The sequence below is a fragment of the Rhinopithecus roxellana genome, chromosome 15, assembly GCF_007565055.1.
Source record: "Rhinopithecus roxellana isolate Shanxi Qingling chromosome 15, ASM756505v1, whole genome shotgun sequence".
Taxonomy (NCBI): Eukaryota; Metazoa; Chordata; class Mammalia; order Primates; family Cercopithecidae; genus Rhinopithecus; species Rhinopithecus roxellana.
In genome coordinates this window covers 70,720,430-70,740,743 of record NC_044563.1, presented here as the reverse complement: position 1 = coordinate 70,740,743, position 20,314 = coordinate 70,720,430, and the positions used below count along the sequence as shown (strand labels likewise).

At 52.9% G+C, this 20,314-nt stretch overlaps 1 protein-coding gene across 2 annotated transcripts in view; it reads right to left on the bottom strand.

Annotated features, from left to right (window-relative positions):
- Positions 1–2,831: 2,831 nt before the first annotated feature.
- Positions 2,832–20,314, bottom strand: part of KIRREL3 (kirre like nephrin family adhesion molecule 3) — a 566,546-nt gene continuing 549,063 nt past the window's right edge. The window contains exons 11-17 of one of the 2 annotated variants that reach the window (XM_010353020.2): positions 19,734–19,834; positions 16,178–16,376; positions 14,619–14,654; positions 10,768–10,875; positions 8,500–8,609; positions 4,963–5,049; positions 2,841–4,359 (exon numbers count right to left, since the gene is read on the bottom strand). In XM_010353020.2, the coding sequence (XP_010351322.1) occupies positions 3,916–4,359; positions 4,963–5,049; positions 8,500–8,609; positions 10,768–10,875; positions 14,619–14,654; positions 16,178–16,376; positions 19,734–19,834 (1,085 nt within the window). In that variant the 3' untranslated portion in view covers positions 2,841–3,915. Of the gene's footprint in view, positions 4,360–4,962; positions 5,050–8,499; positions 8,610–10,767; positions 10,876–14,618; positions 14,655–16,177; positions 16,377–19,733; positions 19,835–20,314 lie in introns of both variants that reach the window. The other variant, XM_010353021.2, reaches the window with a different exon arrangement.

Sequence of the window (20,314 nt, the reverse complement as noted above, 5' to 3'; positions counted from 1 at the left end):
GTTTTGAAAGGGGAGGTGAAATTTAAGATTTAGTTGTCATTGGTCTACATCTAAATGTTTGTTTCTTTAGATACGCACACCAAGGAGCATTTAAAATAAAAAATATTTGCAAATTAAGATAGTCTTTATTTAAATTTTATATTTTTTATTTCAGTAACAAGTGTGTTTTATAGGGAAAGATCCCAGAGAATAAACTAATCTCGACTCCCTTTTGTCTTTTTTTATTTCTGGTGCCAGGACAAACCACACACATAATACCTGGGAAGAACTAACCAAATGTGTGTGCGTGTGTGTGCGCGCACGCGTGTGTGTACCTTGTGCCTTCGGTTCTGATTCCATAATAGCAAATGCCCCAAGCAGCATGGACTCCTCTCCAACTAGGAAATGAGAAATAGAATTTTGGTCGGCTCCTTTGTCCTGTTCTAAGAAATCTCCCAAGGACTGCACCATGTTTATTTTCATTTCCCTGGCTCCTTTCCATTCTGGAAACTTAAAATCGGCTTCATGGCCTCTTGCTTTATATAATCTGTTCAAAAAGGCTTCGTCAGAAACGGATTTGATGTGACATTTTTGCTCTTTCCGTGAAAGTACTTCCTATTCCATGAAAGTGGAAGAGGTGGTGGAAATAACCCTGGCCTTGGCAGACTGATCTTGAACCTGAGAATTAGAGACTGGGCTCCCATCCAGTGACTCTGAGCCAGTAATGAAGTTTAAAGCTATTGGAAGACTGGATGCTGGCTTTGGTAGAGGTGGGGGTGATTTGATACACAGAATAGCTTTGTTTCCCGGAGCGTTGTGGTCTTTCAGGTCATTTGAGGACTTAGGGTGGAGGAAGCCAGTCTTGCTTTCCTGATGGAGCTGTGCTTGTCCTTGCCCAGCCTGCCCCAGAACGCATGCTAGCAGATGGCCTTTACCATCAGCCACTTCCAGCCACGTTCTAGAATGAGTGTGGCCTGGAGTTTTCACTGTAGGGCGGAAACATCTCGTGGTGGAAATCATGTGTGTTTAAATCTCATGTTTGTCACTCGTTAGCGCTTGACCCTGGGCAAGTTTTTTGACTTCTTTAAGCCTCAACCCACATTTGTAAAACGGTGATACTTTGTAGAGTTGTGAGGATTAAATAAGATTACAAATGTAGAGCACTCGTTTTATTTAATGTGAAATCACCTACAGGGGAATTCAGGGATTCCCACTGCCTTTGTTTCTTGGCACCTTCCTTCACCAGCTTCTCACTCCTTTGTGAGAAGTAGATAGTGCTGGAGACAGCTGAGGGATGCACCCAGCTCAATCCGGCTTCTCAATGCCCCAGAGTCCTCCACATCCCCCTCATTTTTTCCCTCTATGTTCTTGTCTCTCACAAAGATCATCCTTGCGACCTCCTATCCCTTGGGCTATTCTTCACTGCATTGGGCCTTGGAGAGCGTTCAGAGGGTTGGGCACCCGGCAGCCTAGTGTTTGCACTTGCCCTGGAGCGCTCTGCTCAGTCCACATTCTTACCCTGTGCCAAGGGACAGGAAGAAGGGCTCATTTTATAAAACACATTTCTTCCCCATTCTGCTGGTTTATAACTTTGGCCTCCAGGAAAGAATGGAAGGATGGGCACCTCCACCCTATTAGTGCATTCTCGCTCTCTCTCTATCTCTCTCTCTCCTTCTCTGTATGTGTGTGTGTATAGCAGGAGCAAGGGGCAGGGTCAGCTGTGTTGAGGACTAGGAGGTAGATGGTCTACCCATATCCAAGGTGGGAAGACCAGGAGAAATAAGAGAAGTAAATGGACAGATCCTCTAAAGTCATCTTTTCCTTATTCCAGCACACCAAGGCATTGTGCATATGGTCTTGGATCTTTGTTCTCTGTTAGCCAATGGAAAACATATATGGAAAGAAAGCAAGAACGCTTGCTGAGATTAACCTAGAGGGGGCAGGAGCCAGCATCCCGATGTCTATGCTAGGCCAGCATGGTACCAGCAGCAGAATGTGGGCTGTGGACATGCACTTAACGTTTCTGATCAGTTTTTACTCCCTCAGGCTTGGGGGCTACAAAGGAAGCTAGCCAGGTTTCTGGGAAATTTTGAAGCACTTGGAAATATGATTGAAACAGAAAATTCCTCTGAGTGGAGGAACTGTGTAGGCTGTGTATAGAATCTGTGGATTGGGACCATCCAAGGAATCAGTGTCTGGAAAGAAGCACAAGCTGGTGTGATGAAGGTTCCCATGATGCGTAAGGACTACCAGGGAAGGTTGGAGAAGAAAGGTTTAAAACTGACGAGGAACCTCCAACCCACCTTAGGGACAATTTGGGTTCTTTAAAGTTCCATTTGGATCTCAGTCCCTCAACGAGCACTCGAACTTGCCCCTGTTTATCCGTCCCATCTGCCATGACCACATCAAGCTTCCCCCAAGTGAGGCTCTTCTTAGAACATTATTTGAGTTGTACATTAAAGTGTTAGTGTGCCTGGTGGTCTAGGCTCTTTCTAGCGGGTCTTGTTCTCTGAACCTCTAGAGGAGGGAATTTTCCCTGCTGAATATTGCTGAGAGGAAAGGTCCGGAATGGCCTGGCCAGTGTCTAGTGTGACCACTCTGCCTCTGAGCTATATTTGACTGAGTCAGGTGGTTGGTGAGTCCCACACGTCTTCTGGATTGGGTCTACCCGCAAAGGAGAGGAGTCAGCCTGTAGGTTTTACTGCCACCACAACCAGACCTGTCAACTGCCTTCGTTATCTAGGAAGATTGAATCAAAGGAGGGCAGAGAACCTTGGGTTCCCAACGCATTCTGTGAGCTCTTGGGTTCTTCCTGTGGTGCTTTGTAGGAACAAAAGAACAGAACAAACATGTTGGAGTACTGTCCCTAACATTTATTCTCAGGTGGTGACTGGGAGGGGTGAGGTGTAGATATACTTCCTCTCTTCTTGTGGAGCCTTACTGAAGACAGGATCGTCGTTCCTGTGTTGGTGAGCTGAGAAGGGCAGTCTTGCCATCTTAAAGACCTGCCCTCCAGCCCCTTCAAATGCCACACCTCGCAGGAAGCACTCTCTCCATAACTGTTCAGAGAACCCCGACCAGAAAAGCTCCCGCACTTCTCATATTAACTCCGATTGTGCTGAGGGGGAAGGGAGGAGTACACAAAGCAGGAGGTGGGTGGGGAGGCTGGGGTCACACAGCCCAGGAGGGGCACGCCGGGCCAGGTGCTCCATAAGCACCGGCTCCCTCCTCCCTCCCTCCCCCCAGTGCACCAGGCTCTGATGGGGCCGGTCCCACCGCAGAGTTCAGAGGCATCAAGTCCAAGGACAGAACTGCAAGAGTATGGACACAAAACACCAAACAAATTGGGGGTGGGCTCCCGGCCATCCTGGTGAGAGAGAGGCTCCTTTAGCCAAGGCCATTTCTGGCTTCTCAGCCTCCAGGGTATGGGCTCTGAACAGCAGTGGGGAGCCGGGCTTTCTGGGGCAGCTCAGTGCTGGGAAGACCTCATCCCCTTCTCCCCAGGGCTGTATGGGAGCACAGGCACAGGGGTAGGGAGGGCTTGTGGTCAGCGAGGGGTAGAGCCCACGGAGAGACCAGAGAGTGGACCGCAGTTTCGTGAAAGCAAAGTTATAGCTGCCACTTGTGCCTGTGGGCAGAGCAGGTGGTAGAGGGGCCTCCAGGAAAGGGCCGGGGACATGGTGTCCAGCACTGAGCACAGCGCACTCGGCCTCGGCCTCTGTCTATCTCCCCACCCGCCCACCTCTGGCACACCGCACCTGGGGACCGAGATTTGTGCTTGATCAGAGCTTCGAAGGAAGGCGGTGGCAGAGGTGCTGAGAGGCTGTCCTGGAGGTGGCCAGTTCTGGGGTCCTCTGCAAAGTACCCCGCGTCCCTGGACAACCGGAACTTGCCCTGCCCTCTTCCCTGGCCCATCCCACCCGCGGTGTGTGATCCTTAGACGTGAGTCTGCATCCGCCGCTGCAGGGGTCGACTGGGGTCAGAGTTTTGGGACGAGGACTGGGAGTGGTGGGAGGAGGAGGCAGAAGCCTTGCTGGCCTTGTCGAACTGCACATAGCCGTCCTGCTTGCCGCTGCTGCTGACGCTGCTATCACACTGCGTGTCCAGGAAGGAGCTGCTGTCGCTGAGGGAGCCTCTCTGGAACTCCCGCTCACAAAGCTCGATGGACGAGCTGCCCATCCCCAGCACGAACCGCTGCCCGTAGTCGTAGAGGCGGCCCTGGCCGCTCAGGGTGCTGTAGATGTTGGTGAAGGACATGCCAGTGGGCACACGCTGCTTGCCCGCAGGACGCAGGTCGGGCTGGCAGCTGGAGAGGGAGATGGTTGGGGTTGAGTGGTGCTCTTTGAAGGTGTTGACGCTGTAGTAGCCATTGGTGGGGTCCTGGGTGGGCGAGAGAAAGAGGAGCATCACCTGGTGGAGCCTCCACTGAACGTGGCTGGGGTTTCCAGGCTGAGCCCGTCCTCTTATGCGGGGAGGGAAGAGGGAAAACAGGAGGAAGGGAGTGACCTGGTAGGGAGCAAACTCGGGGGTGAACAGCTGCGGGGAGGGTGCAGAGGCAGAAGGACACTGAACAGGAGACGGCAGAAGGGGAACTGCGGACCCCAGGTGGGGAGGGCCGGCAAGGGTGAGGGCCAAAGGAGGGAAGCAAAGAGGCTCTTGACTGGGTTTATGTCAGGGCGATGCAAGGTCATTTGAAAGTCAGACTTTTTAATTGTTTTTATCCAGAACGTGGATGCTTCATTTTGAATATACATGTGAGGAGGCTATGGAAGAGAACTGGGGAGTCTCAGCATTAGCTCTCTCAGCCTCCTCAGCATTGGGGTGGAGAGAGCAGGTGCCTTAGGCAGGGATGGGTACCTGCCACCAAGCTGGTCTCTGGCCTTCTCGACTTGCTGTCATTTGATGTATACATTTGGGGTTTGGGCCATCAGACCTTAAGAGCAGATTCCACAGCTGTGTCTTATAACCTGGGGCCCTTCTTACCTTCAGGTTCTGAAACTCTTTCTCCTCTTCTTTGAGGACCTCCAGCTGTTTCAGGACTGAGTCTTGCTGGAATTCACCCCGGTCCATCTGCAACCCAAAAAAAGGCTGCTCAGTGGATAGGAGGTAGCTAAACCTCCACTTCCCCCAAGGAAAAGATGAGATCAGAAACTCAAAAGATTGCCCTATATAAGCCCCACAACCCCTCAATGCCTGGACCATGTGAAAGACTCAGGAGGAGTTCCTGGACCCCCATCCTAGGAGACAGGGAAGCAGTTGAGGGGGATGGGTGGGTCGGTGAGGTGAGGGGCAGTTAGGGGAGGCGAGGGGCAGGTATCCGAGGCCATACTTTCCTCGCTTGGGCGAGGGCATCACCAGAGATCTCACATGCCTGATTCAATTCCATTCACTGAACGTTTGTTGTAAAATGCCGCCAGGTGCTCTGCTAAGGACCAGGGATCCACAGATGAACGTACATTAAGATACAGCTCTGCTCATCAGGGAGATGGACTTGCAGATAAATAATTTCAGAATGTCAACCACTGGGCACGGCCAGGCTCCTTAGGGCAGTTTCTTCTCCAGCGTGCAGGCCTAGTGCAGGCCTTAAGGAGCCACAAGGAATAACCATCTGTGAGATGCTGGCGACATGGGCCACATCTGTTATTCTAAAGAAAAGTTATCTTCCTTAGAGATGCCAAACAGCCTGAGGGCAAAGATCACTTCCTGCTTGTTTCTGGGTACCCCCACACCTGGTTCAGTGCTTTGCATGTTGTGGTCACTGACCTTGCATGCTTTTGGGATGGAATCTCTTAATTATTTGATTTGCCAGTGCCTAGCACAGTGCCTAGCACAGTACACAATAGAGCTGCTTCAGATGGTGTGTATATGTTGAATGAATAGGCAAAGTGGCTTAGCTCTAAATTACTAAAAATTAACATAATTATTAGACATAAGATGAAAAAGCATACTCCACACACAGTGGGCGTATGAATTAACCTGAATAACCACAGTGATGCTTAACCTGTGACACACGAGAGGCTTGCCATGCGTCTCTCTGCTAGTTTCACGGTATAGGTAGTAGGTTCCCTCCTACTCTCTGGGCCAGGATGTTTCTTCTCTCTTGCAACTTGCTTCCGTCGTTTCTTTTCGGAGCCCCGTGGAATCAGCCAAGGTGCTGCCACCCTGCTGCCTCCTCACTAAGGAGACCATGTGGTTCATTTTTCCAGTAAATGCTCTGACACTGTCTGGATTGGAGACCTTCTTTCCCATCAGATTCAATTTCTAAGTCTGCCTCTCCTTGCGGATGGGTCTGTCTTGGGGCCAGGAGGTGAAAGGAATGGGAGAATGACCATCTCCTCAAGGGGTGGCTTAGCCCTGAGCCCTCAGCAAGTCCCTTCTGCTCCCACCTGACACTGAGCGGCCCGGCCCCCACTCTTGCCTGTGGGTTTGGACTAAGGGATGTGGAGACAGTCTGAGGCAAACAGAATGTCCCGGTGGGAGAGAATTCAAGGTCCCATTTGGGATGAAGGACACACCTGATTAAGCTTAAGTATAGAGACATCATCCCTAATGAGGTCTAGGCTGTGGTTTCCTCCCTCGTAAAATTAAACACTCCACTGTGTCAGGCCCTGTGTTAGGCCCCAGGGGAAATAGATGAGCATAGACTCGAACATGACCTTTGCCCTCGAGGAACTCTGGGATAACTGGGGAAGCTAACATGGAATTGGGGGAATGCACTATAAAGGAGGCACATACAAAGTGTTTTGGGAGAGCAGAAGGTGCACAGCTCTGCCAGGGGTGGGGAGGACAAGGCCGGAACATCTTGGAGTTGATTGTTATAGGAGAATGTGAAATTCAACAGACAAAATTAGCAGGCAGAGGGAACAGCCGGTGCACAGGTCTTTGAAGTCTAGAAGACTCGAAGGCCAGGAATCAAGCTCTTTGGCATGTCTGGAAGGCCAGATGCACTTGGCCGGAAAATGGAGCTGGAGAGGTTGGTGGCTGCCTGGCATTGAGGAGCCCTGATGACACACCCGGAAGTTGGACTTTGTCCAGCAGATGTGGGGAGCCACCGAGGAATTTTAAGTGGGCAAGTAACAGGACCAGATTTGCATTTTAGAAAGACTGTTTTCTCAAGGCTCTCGAGGGTGGATTGAGAAAAGAGACAAAAGACTAGAAGGCTGAGACCAACTGGGAGGCTGCTGTAATCATTCAGGGGAGGAAGGACGAGGCCAGAAGTAAAGAAGTAATGGTGGAGGACAGGTGGGGCACACACTTGAGACACTTTTTGAAGTGGAATTGACAGGACCTGAGAATCAATTGGAGAGAGTAAGCGTAGCCAAGGGAAAAGTCAGTTTGATTCAGTAAAGGTCTGTGAGCCTCTACCAGGGTCTGTGTAAGGCTCCGAAGACCCCAGGATTAACACAGCAGCAGCTGCTCACCCTCTAGCAACATAAATAGCTAATATTTGTTGAGCACTTATTGTGTTCCATGGGCTTCAAGCCCTTCTGAGTTTTGCCCACTTCACCCTCACCACAGCCCTATATACTGTGGCTTTCAGACCCATTTCATGGATGAGGACCCTGAGGCACCAAAAAGCCCATCTACTGTATCCCTTGCTTCGCCGCCTCCACTCCAACATGTTACAACCAAGGCAACCAGAAACTTCTAGCATGGTTGTCTTAGTTTCTGCTTGGACAACTGGGTAGATGATGGCCCATAAATGGGGATTCGGAAGAGGAGGAGCAGGCTTAATGTGGCTGGAGAAGTGATGAGTTCACCTGCAGTCCAGTCCCCAAGGAGGAACCTGTGTTTCATGCAGACTTTGTTTTGGTGGGGTGTGGCGGATGAGGGAGAGGACTTGTATTGAATATCTATAATAGCTATGTGTGTGTGTGCAGAGGGTGGGGTAGGGGATTATATGTTATATAACAGCATATTGTGGCAATTTATGCTTATGTCTTTTCTCCTTACGGAAGAGCCAGGCTCTCTGAAGGCTGGACTGCAACTTTTTCGTTGTTGTTGTTTTGAGATGGAGTCTCACTCTCACCCAGGCTGGGGTACAGTGGCCTGAGCTCAGCTCACTGCAACCTCCACCTCCCGGGTTCAAGCAATTCTCCTGCCTCAGTTTCCCTAGTAGCTGGGATTACAGGTGCCCGCCACCACACCCAGCTAATTTTTGTATTTTTAGTAGAAATGTTGTTTCACAATGTTGGCCAGGCTGGTCTTGAACTTCTAACCTCAAGTGATCCTCCCAACTCGGTCTCCCAAAGTGTTGGGATTACAGGCGTGAGCCACTGCGCCTGGCCTGCACTGCATCTTAGATGCCTTTGAGTCTCCCAGAACACAAGCACAGTATAGCAGGCACACAATCACATTTGTTGGCTGACAGTGTGTGCCTCACCTATTGTGGGGTGGGCGGGGGGCATCTTGACCACTGCTTTGCTTTTTGGAAGCATCTAGGTCATTGAGAAGCCTCTAGTCCCAGGACCTTCTGGGAATGGGGTCACGGGATAGGATGGGGTGTAATCACATTCTTACCATTAGCTGCTTGATGGTGGAGTGCTCCTCAGCCTCCCGACCAGAGGCCGGTTCCTTGTGGACAATTTCCACTCGGATATCATTTTTGGCTGACACAACACCTTTGAGATCTGGAGATAAAATAGTAAAGTAGAGATGATAGATTTAGTTCTTACTTTTGAGATGTCAAGCTCCCTTGCAGTCCCCTGCCTCCGCTCTGCCACCCTCTGCATTTCCCCTTCAGCCCCTGAACTCAGCAGCTTCACTGGCCCCCCACCAACAGAACCTTCATATGGAGATACTGTGGGCATTTGGGCCTCAGAGGAGGCTGACCCCATGGCGGCCTGGCTCCTGTCACATGCCTCTCAGCCATGCACCCTTGGCTTGAAAGATTGTCTTCAGCCACTTGCCCACCTTACTGAGCTAGGTCCTTTTCATCCTACTGAATTCTCACTTCCTTCTAGAATTCTTCTCTGACTTACTCTACCAGGCAGACTCCGATCCCTCCATTCATAGAACCACAAATCTCAGTGTTGGAAAGGACCTTAAATTGCCCATGGCCAACTCCCATCTAAAGAGAAACACCCCTGAGGCGCTGGGCGGCTTCTCTGTCGACGCCTGCGTGATGGAAGCTTTACTGCTACTTCTGCAGGAGGCAGCCTGTTTCTAGTTGGAGAACTCTGTTAGAAAATTCTTGGCTGGGTGCGGTGGCTCACACCTGTAATCCCAGCACTTTGGGAGGCCAACGTGGGCAGATCACGAGGTCAGGAGTTTGACACCAGCCTGACCAACATGGTGAAACCCTGTCTCTATTAAAAATCCAAAAATTAGCTGGGCGTGGTGGTGGGCGCCTGTAATGCCAGCTATTGGGGAGGCTGAGCATGAGAATCACTTGAATGAACCCGGGAGGCGGGGGTTGCAGTAAGCTGAGATTGTGCCACTGCGCTCCAGCCTGGGCAACAGGGCAAGACTCCGTCTCAAAAGAGAGAGAGAGAAAAAAAAAGGGGAATTCTTGAGGAGCTGGCGCTGTGGCTCATGCCTGTAATCCCAGCACTTTGGGAGGCTGAGGCAGGCAGACCACTTGAGGCCAGGAGTTTGAGACCAGCCTGGGCAACATGGTGAAACCCTGTCTCTGCAAAAAAATTAAAAAAATAGCCAGGCATGGTGGCACACGCTTGTAATCCCAGTGACTCAGGAGGCTGAGGCACGAGAATTGCTTGAACCTGGGAGGCGGAGGTTGCAGTGAGCTGAGATCATGTCAGTGCACTCCAGCATGGCCAAAAGAGAGAGACTCTATATTTAAAAAATCATATATATATATTATATATATATGCATATATATGTGTGTATATATATGTGTATGTGTATATATTTATATGCTCCCCTATAATTTCCACTGAGAGGGTGGTGATAGAGGTCCTGAGACCACATTATTGCTGGGGTGGTCATGAGAGCCAAGGCTGCTTAGCTCGGAGTGCAGAAAACGCAAGGGGAACAGCTTTCTTCAGACATGTGCAGGCTGCTGAGTGGAAGAGGAGGAGACCATTCCGGTGATTCATTTTGCGCATTACACTTATACAATGTTAGTGCCAGATGGGGTCATCAGGGTCATATTCTCATTATAAATGAGGAAACCAAGGCCTGGAATTGCTGTGGCTGGCCCAGGGTGGGACTGGAACACTGTGTCTCCATTGTCTTCACCTGTTCTCTGCCATCCAATCTCTCACACATATCTCCTGGGTGCATGCAATTCTTCAAGCATGCACAAACACTAGAATTTTATTGGCAATCACTGAAGACCTTTAAAAGTTTGCTGAAAGCATTTCCTTTATTGCTTTCCCATCCACTCCCCCACAGCTATGTGAGTGACCCGATTTTTCTGGTGAGACTAGCAGCTCTTTAGTTTATTTTTATTTTGTTGTATAGATGGGGTCTTCCTAGACTAACAGCTCTTGTAGAGCAAGGATCAAACCACAAACCACTTTTCCCCCTATCTTTCTGTACAGTTCCTGATCGAAAGAGCTATGTATTCAATCCAAAATGCTGGCTGCCCTGCAGATGAAGCTCAGTCTAGTCCAGGTCAACCTCAGCCTACTGCCCACTCTGCCAGACGCCATGTTGCCCAGGCTCACATACACCGATACATCAGACCCAATCCCTGCCCCAGGAGCTCACAGCACTGTTAGGACCCCTGTTCATTGCACTCCTGCTTACTTGCTCTCCGGGGCAGCCTAAGCCTGGCCTTTTTCTCTGTCCCCCTCCCTGAGATCCCGGATCTCCCTCCCGTACTTCTCTGGGAACGGGCACAGCAGAAGGCCACGATGGTTGCCATAAGGACGAGGAAGGCCACGCCAGCTCCTACGGCCACCCCAATGATGACGGCCATCGGCACAGACTCTGTGGGAGAGAAGCGGGCACAGCTGACGAGGGATGGGGAATGGCCTATCCCCCCAAGATCTCACCCCGTTCCTGTGGGCACAGCCCCTGCCACATGGGGCCCTCCTAGGAAATGCCTCAGTCGGGCCTGGGCAGGCACAGGCCGAGTCCAACCGGGTTCAGCTCTAGCTGGGACTGCAAAGACCAGGGTGGAGGACACGGGGGCTTGGTGGGTGGGGGAGAGGGCGGGGGAACTGGGGCAAAGGGCAGAGGAAGGAGAGCGAGGCAGGCAGACACGGAGAAGGGAGGGCCAGGGGACAGGAGGACCGGAGATGAAGGGTGAGGCTGGCACGATGGAGCTCTCTCTGGCATTAAACAGGAATGCTCTATCACACTTTGGCCAGTGAGTCATAGGCCTTGGCTTTTTTTGAAAAACGACTATGGTCACTGCCCTTGTTTGTTCAGTATGTTCTCTCCTTCCCTTCCCTTTCTCAGGTGAATACAGAGGACATCCGGCTTTTAGTGTTTCCAGGTCTAAGCAGCTTCCCCGCAGGTCTGCTGGGCATCAGTTGTGGCCCTCAGGTGTCCAAGTCTCAGGGGCCAGGGAGCAGGGTTACAGCTTCTCCACTGCAACCTCTTTAAGGAGAGAGGCCCCTTTCCCTCCATCTCCAGGTCTGCAGCTTCTCCCTGGAGGCCTCCCCTCTGAACATCCTTGCACCCCTCTCGGCAAGAGAGGCCCACACACTGGGTAGGCAAGCCCTCACCCCTGCTGAGTCTCTGCAGCCTGTCTCCTGCCCAAGCCGAGTGGGGGTAGGGACAGGGAGGGTAAGGATGGAGTTGGGGGTGATCTTCCAGACAGCTCTGGCCCTTCTAGGTCTGCAGGTGGGGCCTGAGCACACGATCTGGGGCCATGAGGAGTCCATCAGGAATAGAACCAGAGAATGCTGGGGCGGGGACAGCTTGGGGCTCTCACTGAGGTCCAGAGAAGTCAAGTGATTTGGCCAGGGACACACAGGAGCTGCACAGCCAGGGTCAGTCTAGGTCTCCTGTCACTGCCCTCGCCCCTCCGCTCACCCCACTCCCACCCTGTCCAGCTCCACCCACAGAGTGACATGTGAGATCCTCCACATCTCATATGCTCGGTACTGCCCAGGCTGCCGCTGCTCCGAGTCCTGGCTCCATCCCTTCTTCTGAGCAGCTGACTTTGCCTCTCTTATATCTGTAGAGTGGGGATAATGCTACCGCCCCTCTGAGAGTTGTTATGGGCTTGACCTGGGTGAGTGTGGGCAGAGGCCTCGGAGCAGAGTCTGGCACCCAGCCCTGTTTGGTGTTTGCTGTTGTTGTTACCTGGGAAGGGGACACCAGCAGTTCACAGTCTTTTATTTTTGGGACGGAGTCTGGCTGTGACACCCATGCAGTGGCATGATCTCAGCTCACTGCAACCTCTGCCTCCTGGGTTCAAGTGATTCTCCTGACTCAGCCTCTCGAATAGCTGGGATTACAGGCACATGCCACCATGCCTGGCTAGTTTTTGTATTTTTAGTAGAGATGGGGTTTCACCATATTGGCCAGGCTGGTCTCAAACTCCTGACCTCAGGTGATCTGCCCGCCTCAACCTCCAAAAGTGCTGAGATTACAGGCGTGAGCCACTGTGCCTGATCAGCAGTTCACAGTCTTAAAGGCCAGGAAAGCTCCTTTTAAAGACTGAGCACCTCCCCAGCCTACCCTGCATTCGTCAGTGTGGGCGACTGGGGACAACTAGGTATCCGTTGTGGGTTACAACCCAACAAGCCTTTTGTTGTCTTTTTCTTTAAAGAGAGGAGAAAGACCTCAAACCCTGGCCTCTGAAGATGCTGCTGGGAGGAGGTAGGGGGCAGCCATTTGCCCTCTGGCCAGAGGAAGCTGGCGCCCCTGGCTGGCAGTGTTGTTAGTTAAGCTGGCACATCCCTTTGCCACCCCAGAACTTGCACACGAAGCCATTCGTTACCTACCAATTAGTGGCCAGGACAACTGCAGGGGTGACGGGCAGGGGACCAAGAGGAAGTGGAGTGGTAGACACTTAGGGGTTGAAACGCGAGGTGCCCAAGTTGGTTCAAGAGTCAGACTGAGAAAAGGGGCTGGGACTCAGCTGAGCTTGCCTGGCCCAATAGATGACAATGTCTCTAGGTTTCAGTTCCATGAGGAAAGGGAAACGGCTTTGGCAGCTCATTGACTGTCTGCTTTGGAATTGGATGGATTTGGGTTGGTTTCTCCTCAGATTCCTGGTAAGTTTCCTTGGAAAAACACAGGGCTTGTCTCAGCAGAGCTCAGAGCCAAAACATGCCCATGGAAGGCTCCTTAACACCTCTGGGCCTCAGGGCCTTGTCTGCAGCCTGGAGAGCTGGGCAGCGGCACTGAAGGTGCCTTCCGATCCTGGGATCCCCAGCCCATGTTTCCACATGCTGCTGACGGCTGGGGGCGGGGCGCCCTCTTAGCTGGACAACAGTCCCCAGGCAGGTGGACAGGGGGAGAGCAGGGCGTCCTGTGGGGGTGAGTGCCCGGGGATGGCATCCCTTTCCAGTCCCCAGCCTGCCTGTGTGTGTTTCCTCCTTGCCTGGCTTCCTCAGGTTTGGCCTAGGGTGCTGTGCAGGCCCCTCCTCTCTGCACAGAGCCTTCCCTGCATGGCCCCTGGAGAGGGACTGGAGGGAGGGGCTGTCCCCGCTCAGCCTGCCCTCCATCCAAGGAGGTGTGCCAGGCACCAGGAGTCAGCCACCGAGGGGAGAGGGTGTTGGGGAGGTCCGGATGAGTGTCCGCAGACACAGGAGACACGGAGACAGGAGACACCACCCTCGGCATTAGCATGGACCTGGGGAGAACGCAGCGGGAGGCTGGCAGCTTTCTGGGTTGCCCCAGCGTGGGCTGCAGGGGCCTCTGTGAGCAACCTGCACCCTGGGTTGGTGCTCTGATAGGGGCATGTCTGCCAGGAGGGGCAGAGGCAGGGGCACGAGGATCCCACGTGGAGCTTGAGGAGGTAACACGGGCCAGGGGCCAGTGTGGCAGGAGGCCCAGGGTGGAGGACCACTCAAGTCTTCAGCATGGCCATAGAGCCTAGCTTGCTCTTCCTAATTCTCTTTTCTGTTTTTCTGCTTGGAGGTGGGGTTGAGAGCAACTCTACCCAGGGGACATGATGACTGCTTTGCTGTGTGTGCCTGGGGAGGGAGGCGCTGCCCTGCAGCCTCAGCCTGGGGTGAGATGACACCTCCACGGGGACTGCAGGAGTAGGGAGGGGTGGCAAACAGCAAGCATGGATGCACAAGCCACAGCAGGGGCTGGGGCCCCCGGCGTCCTGGGAAGCAGTGGCCAAGCTGGTGATGATGTGCAGAAGTAGGAAGGGTCGGAGAGAGCCTGGAAGCAGAAGGCAGTCAGGACAGGGACCAGCTGACCCCAGAGGCCAGCTGACCCCAGAGGCCAGGAGTCAGGGCTCCCAAAGAGAAAGGATGGAAGGAATGGAGCAGGGAAGAGCGAGAGTCAGTGTCCCAGAACGGAAGGAGTTGTGGGTTCCAGCGGCAGGCAGGAGACAGGTCTCTGGGGTCCCTAGGCCCAAAATGGCTGGGACCCCCCGCCCCGCTGCTCTGACTACACTAAACCCTCAGGATGGGGGAGGGCAGAGACATTATTGGCCAGCACAGGCCTCCCTACCCCCTGCTGGGTTCCCTCCCCAGCTAGCCAAGAAGTCCCTTCCCCCACCCCCTGCCCAGGGGCATTCTCATCATCTCCTTCCGTACCTGCTTCCAGCCCGGCTCCCGACTTCATTTCCGAACCTGTTTGGAAATAAAGCAAGCGTCTACAGCCAGGGCCTGGCTGGCCAGGGTGGGGTGGGACTGGGGATTAGCTGCTTGAGGGGGGCTGGGTGAGGGGTTCCTTTCCCAGTCATGTCTCTGGGACCCCCAACAGATCCAGGCTAGCCCAGTTGAACTTGGAGTTCACTCAGACTGACTTAGAGACTCTGCAGGGGCTAGGGACCAGAGAGAGAAATCATGTCTCGGAGGGGTCTGGGAAGGTTGGGGTGAGAACACTTGGGGGAGGGCATGGGGGTGGGGGCACCAAGGAGAAGACACGGAGGGTAGGCAACAGGGGACCAGGAAGGTTTGGGATGATGTGTGGATGATATTATGCAAATTATGTGCAAAGCATTATGCAAAGCAGCACCTATTAGGGAAGAGGTGTTGGGAGATACTGTGTGATTTCACCCATAGGTGTGATCCTGGTGTGGTCCACGGAGGCCTGGGGACCCTACTGAGACCACCCACTTGGCCTAGAATCTCTTGCTGGGCCTGACAGCCTGCGAATGGGCCTTTACCTAAGAGGGTGTCAGAGACTGCCAGGACTGAGGCCTCCTGGGCGCCCGAGGCCCATCCAAAGGCCCAGGCCCAGCTGAGCACGAATCCCTGGTCCACCATGGCTTAGCCCCTGCTGGCAAAAGGGCAAGATTGACCACCCCTCTCAGAACCCAGCTTGCTGCTGGCTGTGGTGGAGCTTCCGGAGCCACCCCTCCGTGCCCCTCCAAGCCTCCCCATCCTGCTGTCTGTGCCTGAGAACTCCGAGCAGACGCTGGAGATCTGAGCATCTTTGACCAGGAGCTGGGACGTCAGCGCACGGGGGCTCAGTGGGGTGAGGCTTCTTCCTCCTCCTTCTCACCCACCCGGCTGCTTTGCCTAGCGCTGCCTTTGGGACACAGGGGTCCCTGTGCCTCCTAGGTCTGCAGGTGGTGTGAGCCCAGCCCCCGACCCTAGGGATCTGGACAAACAAGCCCAACCCCTTAGCTTTGGAGTGGGTGCCCTCTGTGGGACTTCTGTCTGAGTAACTGGATGGGCTTGTCATCTTAACTGTGGCTGGGCCAGGTTCCCAGCACACCCATACCAGTATATCCCACGCTCCACCCAGGTATGACACCTCCCAAAGGGCACTTTGGTGTCAGACCAGGGCCCACGGCGGAGGGCAGGGCACAGAAGCCAGGGCCTCTGGAGGCTGCTGGGCAGCATTGCCACCCGCCTGCTCACTGCTGTGGTCACCTCCTACTGAAGTATCGCCCTCAAGGGCTGCCACTCTGAGCTGTGTTCTTCCCTTTCTTGGTTCCTGGTGGAGGCTAGTGGCCCTTGCTTCAGCGAGAGCCTGGCTGAGGAGGCTTCTGGCTGGCTAGGCTGTGTGGTCGGCCAGGAGGAGCACTGTGGCTTGTCCTTGGGCCCCGGCCCACCTTGCAGCCACCCGGGCCCTGCCCTAGGCGAGGAGAGGGCCCCTCTGGTTCCATCGTTCATCGTTCCCTCACGGCCCTGGCAGCTCTCACCTTGCTCCTTGAGCCGGATGATCTCGGTGTCGGAGCCAAAGCTGTTCCAGGCCGTGCAGTTGTAGATGGTCTGGAAGTCGGCCCGCACGATGTTGCTGATGGTCAGGGTGGAGATGACGCCCTCCTCGGTGCTGATGGTCTCCACCGTGTAGCGCCCCGATGTCCCCGACTCCAGAACGTTCTCCTTCCAGGACCAGGCCTGTCCGGGGGTGCAGAATCAGGAGCAGACTCCACCAGAGGGGCCCAGGACACGCCCACACCAGAGTCACAGTGCCACTGCCCTGCTCATGTTCATGCTCACTGCCACACACTAACACATGTACACTCGGGTATGTATGCAGGCACACACGCCACACACCACGAATATGCACACATGCAGGTGCACACACAACACACATCACCACACATGCACATGCACAACATCCCACACAGCACAAACATGCATGTACACATGTGCACACACAACACACACGTCTATGCACAGCACCGCACACATGGTCAGCACCTTTATATACATACCACACACCCCACAAATATGTACACACAGCTTTGCACACACACCACAAATGTGCACCCACTATAACACACATCACAACATACACATACCACCAATGTGTATACACACAGGTTTGTGCACACGCACCACAAACATGCATACGCAAGTACATGTACCACAACACACATAAATATGCATCACAGCACATGCATACACCAAATCACACACAACACATCACATCGCACCCATGCCTGCACACATGTGCACATGCCACAACATACATACACACATCACAATACATGCACATCACACTAAAAACATGATACAGACATGTACATACACATGGCAGACACGACACCACATCTACATGCAACGCACAGACACTCCCCCAAATACATGTACACATGCACACACACACCAAGATGCACACACCATATGCCATAATACACCATACAAGCATGCTTACACGCATGTATGTACCACAACACACACTGCAACACATGTACACATTCGCCATACACACACCATCATGTGTACATACAGGTACACACACTATGACATACACAACACCATGTGCTCACACACATAAGTACACACACCACCGACAGATATACATGTTCACATATGCTCTGACACACATACACGACAACACACCCACACCACATATGTACACAATCCACAAGCACAAGCACACACACGTACTCCGGGGCATCCTCAGAGGGTCTTTCCATCCCAGAAGGGGGCCTGGGGAGCATCTTTCTGGGCAAAGTGGGCGCCCCGCTGGCCTGCGCCCTGCGCCTCCACACAAGTGTCCCCTGGGACTGTGGCTGCCTGGGTGGGTGTGAGGACAGCAGCCCCATGAATGCGTCTACCTGTGTGACGTTGTATGTCTGTGTGAGAAATGTGTCTACAGAGCTGTGTCTGCGATCACCTTTGTCTACTTTAGTTTACAGGGCTGCTGGTTAACAGTTTTCAGAGCCGGCCACATACACTGTCTGCACCTCATCGTGTAAGCGCCTCGCACACCCTGGTTTAGGGCTGATGAGAGGGACTGAGTTTCTCAAACTTGGTGCTATTGTCATGCTGGACTGACCCATTCCTGGCTGTGGGGCTGTCCCAGGCACTGCAGGATGTCAGCAGCACCCTGGCCCCTACACACCCGGTGCCAGGAGTATCCTCCAAGTAATGACAACCAAAATGTCTCCAGGCACTGCCAAATGTCCCCGGGGGCCAGCGAGAACTGCTGGCCTAGAATCAGATATTTCTGGAGAGAAGATGTGAAAATGTCCAAGAGTGAATGGAATATTTGACAATGAGCATGTGTTACATTTGTAATTAAAAACATTAAAGAGTAAAGTGAATGACGAGGCATAGGTATTAGTTTTATTCGTGAGTTCTTGCAATTTTTTTTGTGAATCTCAGAAAGCGAATGAACTGAATGCTTGAGAAAGTGTGTAGTGGCAATAATACTCTAATAATATCTTAGTTTACAGTATGACAGTTTCAACTGGTGCAGCCTGGGTGTCAGCCCCCGCATGAACGGGTTAAGAGTGACCTCAGCTGCTCCATATCTGGGCCAACCCCACCCTCCCTGCACTGCTGCCTTGTGAAAAGGTACAACTGCCCTGCCCACTCCACCCCTGGGCATTCTTCTAGCAGGATTTTGCCAGACACTGGGAATTATTACAAATAATAGTTTTCCCCCAGTAGTGCTATAAAACGCTCACTTTTCTTTGTTTTCATGCCTGAGATCCCTCCAGTTTCAGATGGATTTGAGTACAAGATTCTGCCGCTGGATCACTAAAAATACAAAAAAACTAGCCGGGTGTGGTGGCAGGTGCCTGTAATCCCAGTTACTGGAGGTTGAGGCAGGAGAATTGCTTGAACCCAGGAGGCGGAGGTTGCAGTGAGCCAAGATTGCGCCATTGCACCCAGCCTGGGTGATAGAGTGAGACTCTGTCTCAAAAAAGAAAGAAAGAAAGAAAAAAAAGACTCTGCTCTCACCTTAAACTTTGTTGTAGAGACAGGGTCTCACTGTGTTGCCCAGGCTCATCTCAAACTCCTAGGCTCAATTGATCTTCCCACCTCAGCCTTCCAAAGCACTGGGATTACAGACATGAGGCTCTGTGCTCAGCAAGACCCTCCCTTTAAAAAAATGCAAATACTGGCTGGGCACAGTGGCTCATGCCTGTAATCCCAGCACTTTGGGAGGTTGGGGTAGGAGGATCAATTGAGCCCAGGAGTTTGAGACCAGGCTGACCAACGTGGTAAGACCCCGTCTCTCCTGAAAATACAAAAATTAGCTGGGCATGGTGGCAGATGCCTGTAATCCCAGCTACTCAGAAGGCTGAGGCACGAGAATTGCTTGAACCCGGGAGGTGGAGGTTACAGTGAGCCGAGATTGTGCCACTGCATTCCAGCCTGGGTGATAGAGCGAGACTCCATCTCAAAAAAAAAAAAAAAAAAAAAAGCAAGCAAATACCTGGTAGGAGGTGCTGAGGGTGGACTCCTCAGTTGCCTTAGCTGCATTGCAGGTATAAGTTCTTTGAAGAAGGGAGGGAGAATGGAATGGTCACTTTAGAGGGGATGATTGATAGGGAACAGGGCAGGCTACCATGGACGGTAAAGGCCATGGAGACCTGGCAAGGAGGACTCAGGGAGGCACAAAAGGGAGTTGCTAACTATTAACTGCACTCTAAGATTTTGCTAAATACTAGCCTGGAGCCCAGGAAAGGGAAGAAGTCATTTGTCTTTTCTCTCCACTACCCTCGTGTGCCCCTCTGCCCTTAGGATGCGGAATTTGGTCAGAACCGTTCAGGTCAGAGCTCAGCAGAATGGCAGATGAATCCTGGGAGAGCGCTGCCTATTCTGAGAAAGGCCTGCAATTTTGTCCGCGCGACGCTTTTCCAAGACAGCCAAGGCAGGTATAATTTTCCTCAGCAAGGAAAAGGAGCCTCGGAGGTGTGCATTGCCACCGCCTGGCTGGCCACCCAGCTATTGGCAAAAGTGACCTTCTGGCTGCTGGCCCGGCCCCCGCCCGCTCGCCCCTGGAGCACTCACGATGCGGTCCGGCGGCGGTGTGCTCCGGATGAAGCACTTGATCTGGCCCTTCTCGCCGTGGAGGGCGTGCTGGGTCTGGGTGCTGGAGATGATGGGGGGTCCTGTTGAGAGACAGCGTCCCATTAGGCACCTGGGAAGGGCACGTCCCTGCTGGCGCCCTCTTGGGTGGGTTCAGAAGTGTATTCACGAATCCAAGCATTCAGCAAACATTTGCCGAAGGCCTGTATGTGCAAGGTAAAGTGCAAGGTAGGGACTCAGAGATAAATTAGGCATTCAGTCATAAACCTCTCAAGAGATCATGAGCGAATGCTTCTAAGTCAGAATCCCCAGAAGATATAAATAACTGTAATAAAAGGTGGTGAGTCTTAGTACTACAGGAGCGGTGCAGATAAAGTGCTAACCGACTTCAGAGGAGAGAGAATAATTCTATCTGGCGGACGGGGAAAGCTTTAGGGAGGAGGTAGTAAGCCTGGCAAGGAGGTGGGGAGGTGTCTGGATGAAGGAGGACTCCCCCCGCCTCAGCCAGCTGCACCCCTGCAAACCATTCCTCAGACATCCAGTAGAGGGCGCCCTTGCCTAAC